At 37.1% G+C, this 18,391-nt stretch overlaps 1 protein-coding gene across 3 annotated transcripts in view; it reads right to left on the bottom strand.

The window, feature by feature from the left end:
• Nucleotides 1-11,577: 11,577 nt before the first annotated feature.
• Nucleotides 11,578-18,391, bottom strand: part of NIPBL (NIPBL cohesin loading factor) — a 173,818-nt gene continuing 167,004 nt past the window's right edge. For 2 of the 3 annotated variants that reach the window (XM_068422204.1, XM_068422206.1), the window contains 7 exons: nucleotides 17,878-17,985; nucleotides 16,727-16,927; nucleotides 16,161-16,307; nucleotides 14,419-14,714; nucleotides 13,923-14,097; nucleotides 13,131-13,316; nucleotides 11,578-12,566 (listed from right to left, as the gene is read on the bottom strand). In XM_068422204.1, coding sequence (XP_068278305.1) covers nucleotides 12,201-12,566; nucleotides 13,131-13,316; nucleotides 13,923-14,097; nucleotides 14,419-14,714; nucleotides 16,161-16,307; nucleotides 16,727-16,927; nucleotides 17,878-17,985 — 1,479 coding nt within the window. In that variant the 3' untranslated portion in view covers nucleotides 11,578-12,200. Of the gene's footprint in view, nucleotides 12,567-13,089; nucleotides 13,317-13,922; nucleotides 14,098-14,418; nucleotides 14,715-16,160; nucleotides 16,308-16,726; nucleotides 16,928-17,877; nucleotides 17,986-18,391 lie in introns of all 3 variants that reach the window. The other variant, XM_068422205.1, reaches the window with a different exon arrangement.

Raw genomic sequence — 18,391 nt, 5'->3', positions numbered from 1 at the left:
CTGTACCCCAAAGTCCTTCTCGGCCGGGCTGCCCTCAATCCCTTCATCCCCCAGCCTGTATTGATACTGGTGGGGGATTGCCCTGACCCAGATGCAGGACCTTGAACTTCGCCTTGTTGAACTTCATGAGGTTCACGTGGGTCCAGGGGTGCATGTCAACTGCACCTCTCAGCTTCATGTCATCTGCAGATTTGCTGAGGGTGCACTTGATCCCACTGTCTATGTCATTGATGAAGATATTAACAGTACTGGTCCCACTTTGGACCCCTGAAGGACACCACTTCTCACCGATCTCCATCTGGACACTGAGCCATTGACCACTACTCTCTGGATGCAACCATCCAACCAATTCCTCATCCACTGAACAGTCCATCCATCAAATCCATATCACTCCAATTTAGAGAGAAGGATGTTGTGGGGGAGTGTGTCTAAGGCCCTACAGAAGTCCAGACAGTCAACATCCATAGCTCTTTCCCTGATCACTGATGTAGTCACTCCATCAGAGAATGCCACAAGGTTGGTCAGGCAGGAATTGCCCTTGGTGAAGCTGTACTGGCTGTCTTGGATCATCTCCCTGTCCTCCATGAGCCTTGCCATAGCTTCCAGGAGCATCTGTTCCATGATCTTCCCAGGCACAGAGGTGAGGCTGACAGGTTGGTAGTTCCCAGGATCCTCCTTTCTACCTTTTTTAAAAATGGGTGCAATGTTTCCCTTTTTCCTGTCACTAGGGACTTCACCATGTCTTTTCAGATGTCATGGAGAGTGGCTTGGCACCTACATCCGGCAACTCCCTGAGGATTCTGGGAAGCATCTCTTCAGGTCCCATAGATTTCTGTATGTTCACGTTGCTCAGGTGGTCTCGAACCTGATGTTCTCTTACAGTGGGAAGGACTTTGCTCCCCCAGTCGCTGCCTTGTGGTCCATCCACTCGAGAAGTGTGGGAAGAGAGACTGTCAGTGAAGACTGAGGCAAAGAAGTTGTTGAGTTCCTCAGCCTTCTCCTCATCTGTTGTTACCAGTTTGCTGGTCTTGCTCATCACAGGGGGTTAAGCTTTCTTTGACCTTCCTTTTCTGGCTGACATACCTGTAGAAGCCCTTCTTATTATTATTTGCGTCCCTTGCCAAGCTCAGCTCCATCCGTGCCTTGGCCATCCTGACCCCATCCATCTGCTACTGTCCTCCAATGAATTCTGTCATTGCATATCTGGACTCACAAAGTACCTCTCCCTTCTTCTGCCAGTCAAGAAAACAGCAATTTTCTTTCTCAATCAGATTCTTATGCAAATGTGTCTTCACGTGGTAGTTTTCGGAGCATCCGATTCTTTGGGACCAGTGATTCTCTGGACCCATAATGATACCAGCAAGACTAAGTTCTGAGGGCAGGAAACAAAAAAAATACAGAAGTAGGATATAAAAAAAAAAGAGTAAAATGCAATTTATCAGAGGAAAAGAGCAAATAGCAAGCAATTCCAATGAACCATATGTTGTATTTGTTCACTTAATGGTCATATTCTTCCCCACTTCCCTTCGGGCTTTTGCCAAAAGACTTGGCAACAACACTACATGTGCCTATTACAAAATTTAGAAACTACCTGTTTTGTGCTTTGTTTACAGGTTTGTCTCTGTTGCACATCAAATATAGAAATGCTCTTTCAACCCAGGAAGAACAGACAGAGACTCAAAATATAAAGTAAGTTTCCTTGTGGCAGCAGTTTCCTCCTTTGCTTGTGCTCCTGGGAAGCAGAAAGTAAACATTTCTCACCTTCCCTACATTAAACATTAAATATCATTACCATGATGAGCAATGACTAATCTCATATTTGGAAATGCTGCACAGAAATACTGTATTTAATAACCCATATATAACAAGCTTTATATAAGCATCAGCAAATCCAGTTAGGAGTGGGAGAAGCACAGCCAGACACATATGCTCTCTCACATAACTTCTAAGCACTGCAGAACCAAAGCGAAGAAAGAAACCCAAATTAATCCATTACGCTAACATCTGCCTTTCGTAAGCATGTAGTGAGCATTGCGGTCTGTTCAAAAGCATCACATCCTTTTTCACCCAAGAGAAATCCACAATATACCCCAGGTGAGCCCTGTGTTAAAATTTGCTGTTACATCACCAGGAAAACAATACTGCAGAAATTGTATGGCCATGTTGTTGTATGTTGCACCAAATAAAAGTGATTTTTTTTTGTTGTTGTTGTTTTTCAAATGGAAGGGAAGCACAGCTGTTCCTTCCCAGTAACGAAGGGTTCTGTTGTATCAAGAAAATAAACGGCCTGTCTTTCAATGGTTCCAATCTAAAGTAAAAAGTTTTGCTTATGCCGCAGCTGATGATCACAATTTCAGGACCACTTTATTAGAATGAAGGGCTGCAAATGGAAAGTCTTCCAGTTAAGCTGAAAGCAGTTTCAAACACAACCACTCTTGATCAAAGATTTCTCTACACATGGTGCTGTAACATGTCACAAGGTCTATGGCCAGACTTCTACTCTCCAGGTAGCCTCTGAGGTGAGGTGATTGTGTACAACTCAGGCCTTGAATTGTAGTTTCTGTTATTTTTTTACTATCTTTAAAGTGTTCTTACTATTGGAGAAAAAGTCAATAGCTCCTCAAACTAATTGCTTGTACCTCTAAGAATTAACAAGACATTAGTTCCCTCCCCATAAATTACTCTGAAGATAAAACCAGAAATTTTAATGCCCAGCAATCTCTCTCTCACAGCTGTTCTCCAGATAACAACACTTTGGTTCATAGCCTCTACTTGAAAGAAGATGCAGATGAAAGACTATAATTTTTCAGCCTTCCAAAGTTGTGTTCTTAATGGTAAACTGCCACCAAAGGAGTTGAGTCTCCCTCCCAGTTGAGGCAGAAGCTGCACAGTATTTACCTTCTGCAGCAAAAGGCACTTTCATGACAGGGATGTGATGAAAAAAGATGTATGAATTTCTCTCTTGTGCTATGAGACACATCTCTCTTACAAAATATCTTAAGAGCTTAGACTTGTTTTTGTTGGTTTTCATACTAGTGGCTTCTCATTTCTATTTTACTAAATGCAAAATAATCCAATGTTGTGCTGCTGTGAACACAAGCTCTTTTCTGCAAAATGCAGCTCACACAATCTTCCCCAGCCATGAATTTCCACAGGTCACTGAGGAACTTCGAGAGAAGAAGAAGATGTCCCAGTGATGAGTGGACAGAGAGGGATGTAAATCACCATCTCTGTTATTCTCTGACTAGACTAGAGCAGGTTTCTGTAAAGTCAAAATCTTGAGAAGCGTGGAAAGCTTCCTTCCATTGTCCAGGCAGTTGACAGAAAAGGTTCCTTGTTTTAAAACACTTTATGTGCTGGCTGATTTTGGCTCCTGGTGTAACAAAACTGGTGTTTATTCTAACAATATTGGCATTCTTAATTTCCAGACACTCAGTGAAGACCCTTCACAGTCTCAAGAACTGCATCAGCAGCAAATACTAGTGTGATGGAGATGGGCTATTTTTCCTTAGAAAAGCAAGATGCAGACAGCTCAGCAATGCTCTGCTAATAAAAAAAGTTTAGAATCGCCTTAAAATCCGTAACTGAGGGTAGGTGGCTACACTGGTCTTCCTGATGATTGAGATAACCTCTATCATAAGAACAGATTTCAAGTCAACATGGACACAGCAGAGTGATGCAAGTCAAAGAGGAGCAGCTTTAACACATACAAACAGGTTGGATACTGTATTAGTTGGAGTATTTTGATGTTCTGTTGATAATTCTCCTCGGAGAACGTAACAGTTGTGAGGGAACAGTAGGTGATGATTTTGCAGGAAGTAGGTAAAAAAAAATTCTCTTCAAAAAAAAGGTTCTAGTGTCTTAGAAGCAAACAATTCTCCTCTGTATTAAAAAATCCTTATCTGTAGAAATAGTCTCTTGTGAACCAGTTAAAGTAATTCCTTTTTATTTGGAGCAATGCTGATGTAATCGGATTTCCCTCTGGTATCCCATGAGCAAAGAGAGGTCCAGAATTAGTAGGAACATAGCAGCATGCTGAGATCAATGGGAACACCTCTTTCTCTTCTGACTTTTAGCAGGAAAACTAGCAAGTTAGTTTTGGAAGATCTCTGAAAGGCTTGGCAGAGGTAGTGTACTGTCTCTGACCACAAGATGAAAGCAAAATAGGAACACTTACTTCTGGCAAAGCCACCGACAGCAACAGTCCAATCCTCAAAGAAAGCAAGTCCCATTGGTCCTACCAGAAAAATTAACAGAGACATTGTCCATTTGTGAAAAGAGCAGAGAGAACTGCATGGCAGCTTGCAGTTGGCTGAGTGGCTAACTCCAAATTCAGTTTTACTGTACTCTGTGAAGGCAGCATCCATCTGTTTCCCAAGTGTCTGCTGGAGAGGGATGCACATAGTCCTGTTTTCATGAGAGAACTTCTGATTTATCTGTTTGCTTGTTAACCAAAAGGCTCTGCACAGAAGCCAAATAAGAGTATGTTACGACACAGATCAGCTGCAGAAAGATGGACGTATCAGTTAGTTAAGAAAATACATGTGGAAATACAGAGGAGGAAAATGTGGGAAATAGAAAATATACATATATAAAATCTCATGCATACGTAGTTAAAATAACCTAATAGAAAAATAAGAAAGTGTTTTTAAAAGACGGTTCAATTTTTAGAACAGTTCAAGTGAGACAAGCTACAGCAATTTTTGTTTTCCCAAAACATGGTTAACACTTTTTTGGAGTCCCACCCAAAGAAACCTAAGTTTTCTTTAGTGGTCTAGTGGTGAGACATCTCCATTTGGCTGAAAGATACTGAAGTTTCACACCTTTAAGCACAGGATTATTTTATTGGGTTAAATCATATATATAGACTTAGAAATTTGAATTTAGATATCCTTTTTATAAGAATGACTGTTTGAAATTATTTTCTCTACGTTTTGTACTTCATTATCACGCATTTGACATCTTAATATATGTGTTCATCCTTGATGTCTTTGGTAGCTTAAAAAAAGCAAACCTAACTTATTCCAGAAAAAAACTTTCTTCCAGGAAGTTAAAAAAAAAAAAACAAACAAAAGCAAAAGCAAAACAAAAAAACCTCACAAACCAAAACCCAAAAAGAGATATTGAAGACAACACCCACCACCACCAAAAAAAAAACCAAGGAAATTGAAGAATTAAAATAGGAAGAGGAAAAAGACAAAGCTACAAAAGTAAGAAGATGCTACTTTGACAATCTTTATTCTTTAATACGAAATCTTAATTATTAAGGGACTTGGAGAGTAATAAAGAAAATGGTACTTACCATTGGCTGCTGTTGACTGCCTTTACAATACATCTTCAGCAGAAGCCTGTCTCTTTGTCAGAGCTCTGGCTGAGATATTTAAACTAAGGGACTACTAAAGAGAGGTCAAATTATGTGAAAAGACAGCTTAAGATACACAGGGCTGGCATCTATGTTTTATTTCAAAAAATATTGCCTCAGTAAATAAAGAGAAATAGGTAGATTTCACAGGGAACATGCAAGGAAAGGTGGTTGCATTTTAGGCTTCCTACCTCCTCAAAGTCACGCTCATACCTTTTGAAGGTGGAAGAGAGTGTTCAGCTGTGCGAACAAGCTACTTTAAAGATCCTACACATGCTTCAAGAAATTGTGCATGGCATTGGAACATGTACATAAGGTAAGTCTGTACTACATTGTGTAAGAAAAAGGAACAAATCTTCTTTAATACCTGCTGCCCACGCAACAAGTACAATCCTGAAACTTGTGTTTGGAATCATATTGCACAGCTTTACATAAGGCAGAAGATGTAAGGCAACAACGGACTATTCCGATCCTCAACTGGAATAGTTTCAAATAAGCTAAAATGGAAGGGTTTTTCTTTTTCTGATGTATAAAGACACAACAAATACAAGAAAGGCAAGTTCAGGAAGTACTCGAAGTTGAAAAGGGCCTGCTGAGAGAAATACATGCCTTGCGACGACCAGCTATGTGCAGCCTCCTAAAAATATTTAATGTGTCATTTAAAGAAGTGGCCTGTTTGAGTGGGTTTCTCAGCCACCATTTAAAATCGAAGGTAGGAAAAAAATTCCACTAACCATGGAGCATCCAGTACTAATCAGAGTTGCCCAAACAGAACAAGTATGTAGAAGTCTGTACGTGGTTGGTCTGGCAAGTTTGGTCTGGATGACTTGAAGGCCGAACACAGATGTAGTGACAACTTCTGCCCCAATTATTTCACCTGGATTTCAAGACGAAGGGAAGGAAAGGAATCCTCACTCTCTCACAAGTAGAGCAATACCTTCAAAAGAAATTTGCTTTCTAATTCAGAACATAATCCTCCCCCTTCCTTGTGGTGTTTTGGTTTCAGAATACCACTGATACTTTGAGAACATAGCAGATAGACCCGCTGGAGGAATAAATTATTTAAGAAATAAATTTCTGCCTTTCCAGAAATCTCTGACAACTGGACACAAGTTTAATCAGGACATCACAGATGCTGATTTTGACAAACTGAGTTCCAAAATAATTTTTTGTTAAAATTCTGAGTTTTTCGACCTGCTACTGAGCTGGTCAGAACTGAGAATTTTATACAATGTGTAACAGCTGTCGGATTTTTTTAGAAAACCCCACTATGTACATCATCATTTTTTTTTTCTAACCAGTACTTTTGGACAGCAAATAGAAAGAATTGATGAGGAGTGATCCAAATCACAGAGAACCTGGTATTACATGAATCTGACCTGCAGATTTGTATGTGGAGATGAAGTGGTACCATTCAGAACTGCAGGGATGCATCAGACAGGAGATGTCCAAGGATGACCTTGAATTTGAAAATCCATCTCCACATGGGACTGTTCAGAATCAAAAAAAAAGCTCTCATGAATCTGAAAGGAATGGTTTTTCTCAAGGAATCACATTTAGTCTAAGCAGGAAGCACAAACCCATCAAATTTCTCCTCTACATATGTATTTCTGGCTTACAGGAATTTAAGAGCAGTTCAGGTTCTGTAGTATTTCTGTACAAGCATAAACCCTTAACAAGAGAACTAAACATGTAAAATAAGAGGCAGAAAGAAGGCTGTTGCCCAGAGAAAGCATAAGTCTTCAGTCTGTGCTTGTGAAGTGAAAATGCAAAGGAGATGACCCCTTGTACAGCTTCTCAAGAATAAATTAACTGTAGTGACAGACTTGAGCTGTTTAAAAAAAATTTTGTAGCTCTATGGTTGGGAAAAGAATTGCAAATAAGGTATAGGTAAAACAAATTCAGAAGCTATTTTGGGAGAAGGGAAAGGAGGAAGTGCATTGAAAATAAGCTGATTGACAAAAAATGGTGTTGGTGGAGTGAGGTTTACTGCCAAAGTCAGCACTTGAAGTAGTGCCCCATGCAACATGGTTTAGTGCTCCTAACTACAGCTTCCAAACAACAGAGGGTACATTACAAACACAGAAGTAGTATCCTGTTTAACAATCAGTCCTCTGGGCAGATGGGGGTGGAAATCAGCTAAATCACCATTCTAGCTTTTGGGAAGCAGGATACTTGGTCTCAAAACAGAAATATGAGCCTTTCAACACAGCTGCACTAAGCACAGTGATGGAGAAAAGCTCTTCCGAAGTAAAAACAAATTTCTTTAAATAGTCACTGAAATAATGAGAAATACTTGCCGCTCTGTGTCACAGACTGTACCTGGGACAGTCAGTTATTTGGTGACGTACTTTTGCAGCTCCTGTGCAGCAGACTCCCTTGCCTGGACAGATGATTGCTACAACACACGCTGCACACATGCACAACCACCACACCAGTGTTCGGCTGCCTGAGATAGTGCTGCTCCGTGAACCCCTCCCACCCCCTCGGTTCCCCCCAAACCAACCCTCAGGCTAAGGATTTTTTTGAGGAGGATGTTTGGAGGAGACATTTAACTTGGGTAGCTGCAAGCACTGTATGCAGTTGCATGCGTGCCAAAGAAAACTATTCCTTCCTAATACAGGGAACTCCAAAATTAGGTGGGAAACCACATCTGAATCATGTAGAAACAAGAAACGATGTAGTTATGTCTGATGGGTTGAACATAGACTGGCAAGAATTCTCTCAGAATAATCCAAAAATGGATTCCCTGGACGCCTTACAGGTGCCCCAGGCATAATTTGAGCATTGTGAGCACAATGAGAAAGGGGTCAATGAAGTGCATGCGCATTCTACGATAAAAACTTGCAAGTTTCATTTTGGAAGGGTCCAAACTGAACTCTTAAAACATTTATTTTAAATAAATGAAATATGAAAATACTATGAATTTATTTGTATATAACAATAACACTTTAATATTTAGTCAAGGAACCATGAAATCTAAAAACTCACTACTTACATTAAGAACTCACCCATTACAACTCAGTACTTTAATGATAAGATGACAAGTTCTCTGAGGGATACGGAAACGCTTGTATGGTTATGGTGTGGCTCTTCGGTGAGTGGAAGCAAACTAGGATATAGGACTTGTGCCTTGGGCTCTTGCTATTTCTAGGGTGTGAGACTTCAGCAGTGTCGGGCACATAACAAAAGCATCAGGTGTCGGTTTGAATTCAACTCCATCAGTATCTGGCTGAGTCTCGGAGTTAAAATGTGTTAGCTCTACCGTAAGGATCAGTTGAACTGATCCATTAATTACCCTGGAACATAATTAACACCCGTATTTAGTCAGAATATCCTGCTGTTCAACTAGCACCAGATGAGTCAGACTGTATTACAAATTTTTTTGTCATGAGCCACAAACGCATTTAAGAACTATTTCAGTGCTACAAGGTATTTCATGGTAGAGCTAATGTTTAGCACAACCTACTTATTCCACAGTAACAACATTCTCACTAGTGACACCACAAGAGCAAAACAAAGGCTAAAGTTTGACTCAAATTTTAAATTTTTAAATAGCTTTTTAAATGGCCACACCTCACTAAAATACTTAAACTGAACACTGCCCATGCCTACCTTTATACATGTTAGAATTGTTAATATAAGCAATAAAGAACCTCAAAAAAATACAAAAGGGCATTACTGAATCACTTAAAAAAATATTTATAATTAAAGTTTTGTCAAAAACTATTGTGATCTTTTATAGCTGTAGATAATGAAAATACTCAAGAATTACTCTGCAATTTTACAGTATTGAAGTGGAAGATTAAAAATAATAATTTCATTCTTATTTATTTAGATTGTGGAAGTGTCTGTGTTCTCTTAAAAAAGTACAATATGGCTAGTGTTAATTCTAAAAGCCTGACAATATCCCTTTGTTAGGTGAGCTACCGCAGCAAGTTTCCACATACAGAACCTGTCCTCAAAGGGAGAAAGCAGTAATAAAAAAAATCAATAATTATTATAGTTATGTATGTAAAAATCTAGAGCCATACAGTGAAAAAATACTACAAAGCTATGTCAACACAAAGGAGTAAAATTCTGTCACCGTATCAATTACTTCACTGCAGCACCTTTTTTTTTAAGAAAAAAACACCCTTTTTTTTTTACTGTAGAAAAATCCTCATCTTGGTATGTGCTGTTGCCAGTAATGTGGTTCATGTTGGCAAAACCACGACTGCTACTCAGAAGCTGAGCACTGCACCAAGTACAGCTGCAACCTCAGGCTTCCTGCTTCAGATCACTGAAAATCATCAGCCCCTATGACACACAGCTAACAGGAATTTGTTTCCCAAAAATGAACACCACTACCTTTTTCTTTTGCAGCAAGGAATCTGAATGTTTGTGATAGGCAAAACAAAACTAGATATTACTCTGGGTGGTACAGAAGGGGAAAATTCAACTCTTAACTAGTGAGAATCTTATTCAATTTATTCAATCATCTATAATTAATTATGAAGTGTATATTATATTATAGCCGACAGATCACATCAAGGAGCATGTTTGCCCTTTGGCATATCACACAATATAGTAATGGTCCAAATCCTCTCAGCTAAGACAACTTTAGACTTCAGGTTTCTACTGTTTAATTATAATTTCTTTCTGATAATTTTATTGCAATAAACAAAGCAAATTGAACTAAAAAACCTTCTTTGCTATTGGGAAACCCACATGACCAGGAAACAATTTGTTTATGAACAATGAAATATTTGTATTACCTATTAAAAATAAGATGCTTTAATATAAATAGCATCAGAAATGGCTAACAGACAACTTCATTTTAGACTCCTCTGTATGAAATTCTCATTTTTACCATTTGGGAGTTTCCTTGTGAAGTATTTTCAACTCTTTCCAGTAGTAACACGTGATATATCATACAACCCCTCTATTCCTAAAGTATGAATTTCCCACTATAAAAGCTGCTCCTGGCCCTGAGAAATACAGTATTCGATTGCTTGCTACAAAAACATCCTGCTTCCAGAGCTGCACAGGAGTGACTTCTGCTTTTTCTACTTCTCCCTACTTTACCTATCTTAGCCCGAGAGGTGGCTTTTTGTACAGTGAAGAAAACACCATTAACAGTGAAAACAAGAAGGTGCTAAAATACTTCTGTTCAGAAAAATTCCAGTGGTGAAACAGCAAAAAGGCATTTCCCATAGGAACAATTACTAACTAGATTCTGAGGAGTTATTAATCATTTCAGTTTAATGGTTTTTTTTGTACATGAGAATATTTTGGAATACTGTTACTATTCCTCACAAATTGAATAATGTATTAGAATTCTGCAAACTAGTTTCATAAAAACAGCCTCCTACCATAAATTAAATTTCTAAAAGAAAAGAAACATAAAGAAAGATTTACTTATTGAGGAACACCTGTTTTAGATAAATACATTTGAAAACACAGAAGGGTTTAACAGTCCCCTAAAAACTTTAGCTGTTTTAGATTTTTTCTGTTTGTAAATATGCTACTTTTCTTACCCTCTAGGAAGGCAAACTGCTTATGAAAGGCTGTGGCAACGCAGTTGAAGCAAGTGCTTCTGAAAGCTTTCAATAGCATTTTTTCAATTTACAAAATGTGAAAACATCTTTCAATTAGTAAAAAAAATAGTCTAATATACAAACATTTTTTAAAAAATTCATTTGTGAAGGAATGTAGCGTAATTACCCAAACTCATACCCATTCACTCCTCAGATACTGGTAGCTATCTCCTCTTGACACAAACCTCTCTATAATAACCCAGAGAAATGCATACATGGCCAGTTAGCCCAAGCAGAATAGTCATTCAGCTTTCCCAAAATTTAAATTATCATAAATTACCATTTGGACAGCATTAGAAAGAAATTGAAGCATACAAGGAATAAACTATAGTTTCTTTTTATATCAAAATGTACTCTTGAAAATGTGTTTGGCACAGTGCTAAATCATATAGTTAATACTAAATATTGCAGGATACAATAAAACCCTGGAGTTAACTTGTGTTTACACCCTTTAAGGGATAAAAATAAAAAGATACCAATTATTCAGAAGTCAGCCTATACAAACTGTATAAACAATATTTTATGTCTTGTTTTGAAAACCACTGATATAGTAAATTTTACATAAAAGACTGCAAAATAATATAAATGGATTTAAACAGATCTTTACAATAAGAAATTCAAATGGAAACAGACAAGTAACAAAGAGAAGTAAAAAAATTTATTGCAGTATTTGTTCCACCAGATTTGCTGGGGATCCCTTTTCTTGTATTATTTCAGGGTGACCTAATACATCAAAATCTACATTTACAAAAACTCCTCCTGCAGATAGGTCATAGATACTGCATGCTTTTTTTTTCCTTTTTTTTTTTTTTTCTTCAACAGAATAAATTATATATCCAGGAGATTCTGCCATTTTACAGCCTGGAAAAACAATGCTTCTCTGGAAACTGGGCTAAGCTAAAGAAAGCCATCCGCTGCTAGGTTAAACTCCAAGAACACTTTATTAAGAACATTAACAGACTAATTTCCAACATTCACTTGTTTATTTTTTTTAAACAGAAAGTTTTTTTTTCAAGATATAAACATTTTTTTTGTTAAACTATAATACAGTGGGAGTAAAAATGAACTGAGAAGTTTCTGCTGCACAACAGCGAAGGAAGCTCCCACAAAAATGTTTACCAAACATTTCCTTCTTTTTTCCCGCGTCCCAGGTTCCATTCTTACTCTTCATTTAACTGATTTTTTTTTGCCAGAAAGTTGGTATTTCAAGTTTTTCTGTTATTTCAATTCCTGTAAATTTGGCTGCATGTACAAATTCATTAGCTGGAAGTTCCATCCTTGGCGGCATACAGCGATCGTAAAGTCTGCACAACTTTATTAGTCAGCTTATTAGCACTCGTTAGAGCAATTTTTTTGTAAATAATGTCTGACTCTTTAATAGTGTCTACCCAAGGCACCAGTTTGCGGCCATCACGGCGCTTAGCCTCAGTCCAGGAGCCACTGTAGGAGCCTGCCATCCACTGAACACTGAAGCCATTGCTGGTTTTCTGTACTACTCTTGCAATTTGTGGTCGGTCTTTGTACTTTGGACAGCAAATAGCGATGACATCCATGACATCAACACTTTCATTCATCTGTGCTGCCAACTCCGTAGAGTCTGAATTTCGTTTTGACCTTCTCAATGACTAAAACATTGGGGGGAAAAAAGACCAAGTGTTACACAAAAGAACTTTAGTGAAATTATTGCTTTTATTGCTTTTAATCCCTTGACGCCGGGAGTTGGGATTTCCCGGCACACATTCCATTGCCGGCAATGAGACGCACCGCGACCGCCAGCGCCAAGGGGTTAACATATCCTTGTAAAACCACATACTCTTAATTTGTACCCGTGTCTTTATCTCTTATTGATATATAAAATTATATATACACATGAATCATAAAGCTACATAAAAACTTGGCAACAATAAAAAGGATAACACACAGTACATTCCAAAGGAAAATTAATAACTTTTTATATGGGATAAATCTCATTTTCTAGTTTGTTTTTTTTTTTTATTGTCTTTTGTGTTAAACTTTCTACAAAAGTTGTATAAACGGTTAAGTAGAGAATCTCTATCTACAAAATGCTTTCTTTCATGTGGATTACATTACTTGGTGTACATTTAATATAATAGACTGACATTTATAAGCACATAAAAATCATTTTACGTAATACGCTGCGAAATACGTTGACTCCTCCTCCGCCTCACCCCTGAAGTGCCTCCTCCTCTATCCTCCCCATCACTTTCATCGTCCTCTGTCTCAGCTGCATTGTTTTTAGGGCTGCCTCCTCCAAGCAGCGAGGTAATTGCTTTGTTCCGAGCATTTGTGCTAGCTGACACCTCTCCATCTTCTTCCTCTTCATCAGGATCCAAATGTTCCATAAGGAGCTTGAACTATTAATAAAACAGATTAGTCCACATTGTAACTTTAAAAATAGACATTTATATCACACTGCATTAAATAAAGAACAAATGGCAAGGTAAAGAAACAGGGTAAAGCAAATGGCAGACAACTTCAAACTTGACAGCTTGTGTTTTGTTCTACAATCTTTTTCCTTCCTCTCCTTTTTTAGTAGGTATGTAAAAGCTTTCTTCCTGTGTTTCTAAAATTGCAAGTTTTCTCTAATTGATACTTAAAGATTGAGGAGAAGTAAATACACTAGATCTAGTCTCTATGATAAACAGTCAGGGATAAAGTGAACAAGTTACATGGGAGAGGGATAGAAGATGGATACCAGAAATTAGAAAATATTCTATAAAGATGAATATCCTTTAGTTGAAATTAATTTTTATTGTGTTTAAACTTATCAGAAGTCTTTGAAAGATAGTTCTGCTAAACATCCTGAAAGGAAGTGGTGAGTTATCAGTATATTGCATAAGATTACCAGGATTTTAACATTCTGAAACGTTCATGCAATACATCAACATCTACTTCCAAGTTTATACTGTGTTACCTAGTTTGAAAGGATTTCAGGTTTTCTGCAAAGCAACTTTACTTACATCTAAGTACTGTTTTACTATACTCCTCTTCACTTCTTCAGTGATCTTGGAATTAGCCATATCACTCCGCAGAAAATCCAGAGTTTGTTTTGGATGGAAATGGACTCCTGTCTTCCGGTTTATCGCTTTATCATAAACTTTTGCAGATTCAGATGGAGAATATTTCTGAATTTTACTGTTTAAAGAAAACAAAAGGGAAGAGCTTTTAAGGAAAGTCCAAAGTAATTTCAAGGAAAAGCTTTTAAAATCTTCAATATAAGTAGTTATATTTTAATAATTCCATATACAATAAACATCCTGGTAGGAAATGAAATCATTGCTTTTTCTAAGCCAAAGTTTCATTACATTCAACTTATCATGTTTATGTATTTTCTCTTACACAAATCTATTGCTTAAACAATTAGTTACAATTAACTTTAAAAAAAAACCTTCCAAACTTAATCCTTACAAAGAACTCACTAGATAACAAGATGGCCTATTATCTAAATAACCTTACCTATCAGAGAATCCACAGAGGTTCTTTAAATGCTGTTTCAGCATCAAAAGTAATAATATGCCTTGGGAGACATTTGCAAATTCAATCAAAGGAGCTGAATTTTCTGGTAAACATTTCATCACAGCATTTATATCATTTTCTTCATCGGAATCTGAATCAGAGTCTACTCGTTTCCGCAACCTCCGAGGCTTTGAAGCTTCCTCCTCACTTTCGCTCTCACTACCACTGTTACTGTCACTCTCAGTCTCCTCATCTGATGAAGGTTTTCTTTCCTTTTTTTTGTCTTTCACCATAGACTGCAAGACAGAGAAGTTAAGACACATTCCAACATTAGAGTAAGTAGCATCATGTACATTTCTAAGAAATCTTTCCAAAATAACTACTGTCTTAAATTAGCAGAATTCCTTGAACAGTGTTATTGATTTATAACTTGATATTGAAAACAAAATTACGGCAAAAAGACGCTGAAAAATTGATCCAAAGCCCACATTTTTTGCAAGGTGGGTACAGAAGGAAGGGACAGAACAAGTACTCCACTGGCATATTATTCTTATAAGACTGATCAAGTTTGTTAGCAGTGACAATAAAATGCAGTAGAAGGCCAAATACAATAAATGAGGAAGAAAATTCCATTTTCCTTTCACCTGGACATATTTCTGTGTGTCATGCAGATTTACATATGTACTTTGGTACAGACTAGTCCAAGCTGGTTTTAATCTTTGTCTCTTAAAACTCTATGACAGTAATCACACTCCTGACCAGAGAAACCCTCAAGTAATCCTACACAGTATTAATAATAATAATCAGTTCTACTACTTTTAGAGCTACAGAATTCCATACATCCATTATTACTGCACATATAACACAGAACTTAAGATGTCCTAAGCAGGATCTCATCCTTTCTGTGCTGGGCGCTACACACTCATCTCCAATCTGAAGAATACACTGTCTCTTTCTAGCAGATTAAAAATTGACTTTAGTAGGGCAATTCAAAGCAGTGTACTTTGCAGGCATCAACTCTGACTTGTACTTACTAGGAGTAAGAAAGACTGGACATTTTAGAAACAGGTTTGCTTCCTGACAGTTTGCACCTTCTACTGTTAAAGTTGTCCAGGAAATGAAGACACTGAAGTCTTTAAAGAGCAGAGGCCTTTTCTTACAGGGATTCGCATTGCCATAACAACAGGTACTATATCATGATTCAGGTTCTTATATGATTCAGGTTCTTATATGATTCAGGTTCTTATATGCTACCTCACGAAAAGACATATTGTGCACTCTTTGCTTGCAATAAACTATGCATTTGGAATCTCCCAGGTGACACACACGCAACTGCCATCAACTACTTGACAACAAAATAAATATCCAACTAGATTTTATTATTAAAATTATACAACCACACTAAACTAGTATTTCATGATGATTCTGGGTTAATATACTTCCAGATGCATGCAATTAATTATTATTTGGCCACCTCAGGGAATGATATAGATTTGATATTATGATCTCAAAATTCATCATTCTTTTTTAATAATGTAAGCAGCAACGTAAGGAAAGTTTTTAACTAGTACTACCAGGTAACAGGCCAGAACAGAAAGGGTTGCTTGTTTTTAACTACTGGTTACAAAGTAATACTGGCCCATATCAAAATAATGGTACTGTATTCACTGAAAAACTGACCAAATTATAGAGAAGCTTATGTTGCCACCATAATAAATATACTAAAATTTAAATGCACATACCTCTTTAAATGACTGTAGTAGGTTGCTACCAGAAACCGATAGTGTAATGTCTATATGATGCATTATAAACAGTGGCTCTTCCTGTGTTTGATAAGGAAAACAGGCTAGATTGTCTGCTATGTACAAAAGCATATTCACCTCTGTTTTCTGGAAGTTAAAAAAAAGAGTACATATGAATACACATATAAATATCTTAGATTTATACACTTATTCTGTGTCCCTAACAGTCTAGAGCAAAAACATGATCACAAATTTTATTCTACGTACACCACCAAACCCACTCTAAACAACATGTATATATACAAAATTTAGTCATACCTGAAGATACATTATTTCTGATCAGTCCAAACTGGGCATAGAAAGGTACAGAATAATGCAAAAGTAACAAATGCACTCTGTTGGTAATATTATATAGGTAAATATCTTACATTACAAAGCAAAACAAAGTACATTAGGGAAATAAAGTTATCAGTAATTATGTCATAAAAATACATTGTAAAGGGAGAATTTAAGCTTGAAATGCTGTATTTTAATTTCTTTTTAAATGAAGAAAATGTGATGCTTACTGCAGTATCATCAAAGAGGTTGAGTAAAGAAATTAAAAATGCTCGTCTGTGTTGACGGTTCCCTCGGATCATGGAGTATAGGTGTGAACACAAAGCACTGGATGATTCATCGTGTCTAAAACCTCTTACAGGATCTTTTGGGCAGGTATTAATCGCCTGTTGTACCTGGTAAGACATCTTCATACCAGCCACTGCTTTCATCTGAAATGGAAATATATTTATTTTTATTTAAACCATTGCTTTCAAAGCAGTAAAACTTACTTCTGTTAAGTGGATGCTCATCTGAAGTTTAACTTTAAAACATACACTGAGGTGATACCACCTTTTGAGTTGGAAACAGATTAAAACAGAACTTGTGGCAGAGATCAGAATGTCCTGTGAACTGTTTTCACTGAAAACTCTGTTAGAAACATACAGCTAATCTATTTAGCCACTACAACCAGGCATTCCAATTTAAACAATTTTCAATAATACTGAAATGTTCTCATACATGAACAGAATTTTTTACCAAATGTGTATGCTTGATGTCACTTGTAGTGAAACCAACAACACTGAACCTAAACTGGGGCCTTCTGAAATAAGGAGAGAGTGCTGCAGCTCAATTTCAGATCTTAAGCAGAATTATTTGCACTATACCACAACTCCACAAATCCTCACTTAGCCCTCAGATTTTCCTTTCAGCAAGATCCCTCAGATCTAAACAGCTTCCTACACTCCTTCTGCTTAGATTACAATTTATAAAGCCTTGATGCCATAACATTCTAACACATATACACTAAGGACTTCTACTTTTACAAGGTGTTCTCTTTCCTAGTCCACTGATACAGGAAAACCGTTGCTGAACATTATGAAACAGCTGTCCTTACCTCTTATCAAATAAATCCTCTTAAGTACTATTCATTGACAAAAACATTACTCTGAATTGTAAATCAAAGGAAGTTTTGGATTGGAAGAGACATGTCAAATTATTATATCCTTTCTATTTCTAAGAACAGAAATCTCCAAAGGGGGAAAGAGTCAAGACCATCTTTACAACTGCTTACAGTTATTGTTATTTGTTACTTTATATTCTTTTTCTGCAGCTGAGGCATATTCAGGTACATAACAGAGAACATAACAGTTTTGTAAAAGGTTAAATTAGTATTACTTACGTGAATGAAGCCAGCATATTTTTTGTCTATTTCCACCAACTGCTGGTCAGCTTTATTTCGCATAGAGGGCTCTGGATCTGTGCCCATAGCAATTAAGTACGGCACACACTTGAAAAACAAACAAAATGATTATTCAGAGTCATTGTACATCCTCTCTCTAAATCTTTGTTCTTCTACTACACTATTGTTCCTGTTATATTCTGACTACTGCAGAAACTAGAATAGGAAGCTCTATGCAACTTACGACCTGACTACTCTTTGCAAGCAAATAGTATAAAATACACGAGAGACCAGCATTATAAATTACAGAAGTTATGTGAGGTTTCAGGTAGTATTTCCCTTTCTCTCAAACTCTAAAGTCAATTTACACTACAAAAACAGGCATTTAAAAAAAAAATACCACTTATGACTGAGCATGCACAACGGCTGCAGTAGAAAAAATAATTACAAAAACATTATGTAAGCAAAGAATAATGGAGATGATGACTGAAGTTCTGACACTGACTGTGGAATT

The sequence above is a fragment of the Nyctibius grandis genome, chromosome Z, assembly GCF_013368605.1.
Source record: "Nyctibius grandis isolate bNycGra1 chromosome Z, bNycGra1.pri, whole genome shotgun sequence".
In the NCBI taxonomy this organism is placed as follows: domain Eukaryota; kingdom Metazoa; phylum Chordata; class Aves; order Nyctibiiformes; family Nyctibiidae; genus Nyctibius; species Nyctibius grandis.
Note: the sequence above shows the minus strand (reverse complement) of the source record. Positions and strands in the feature narration are given on the sequence as shown.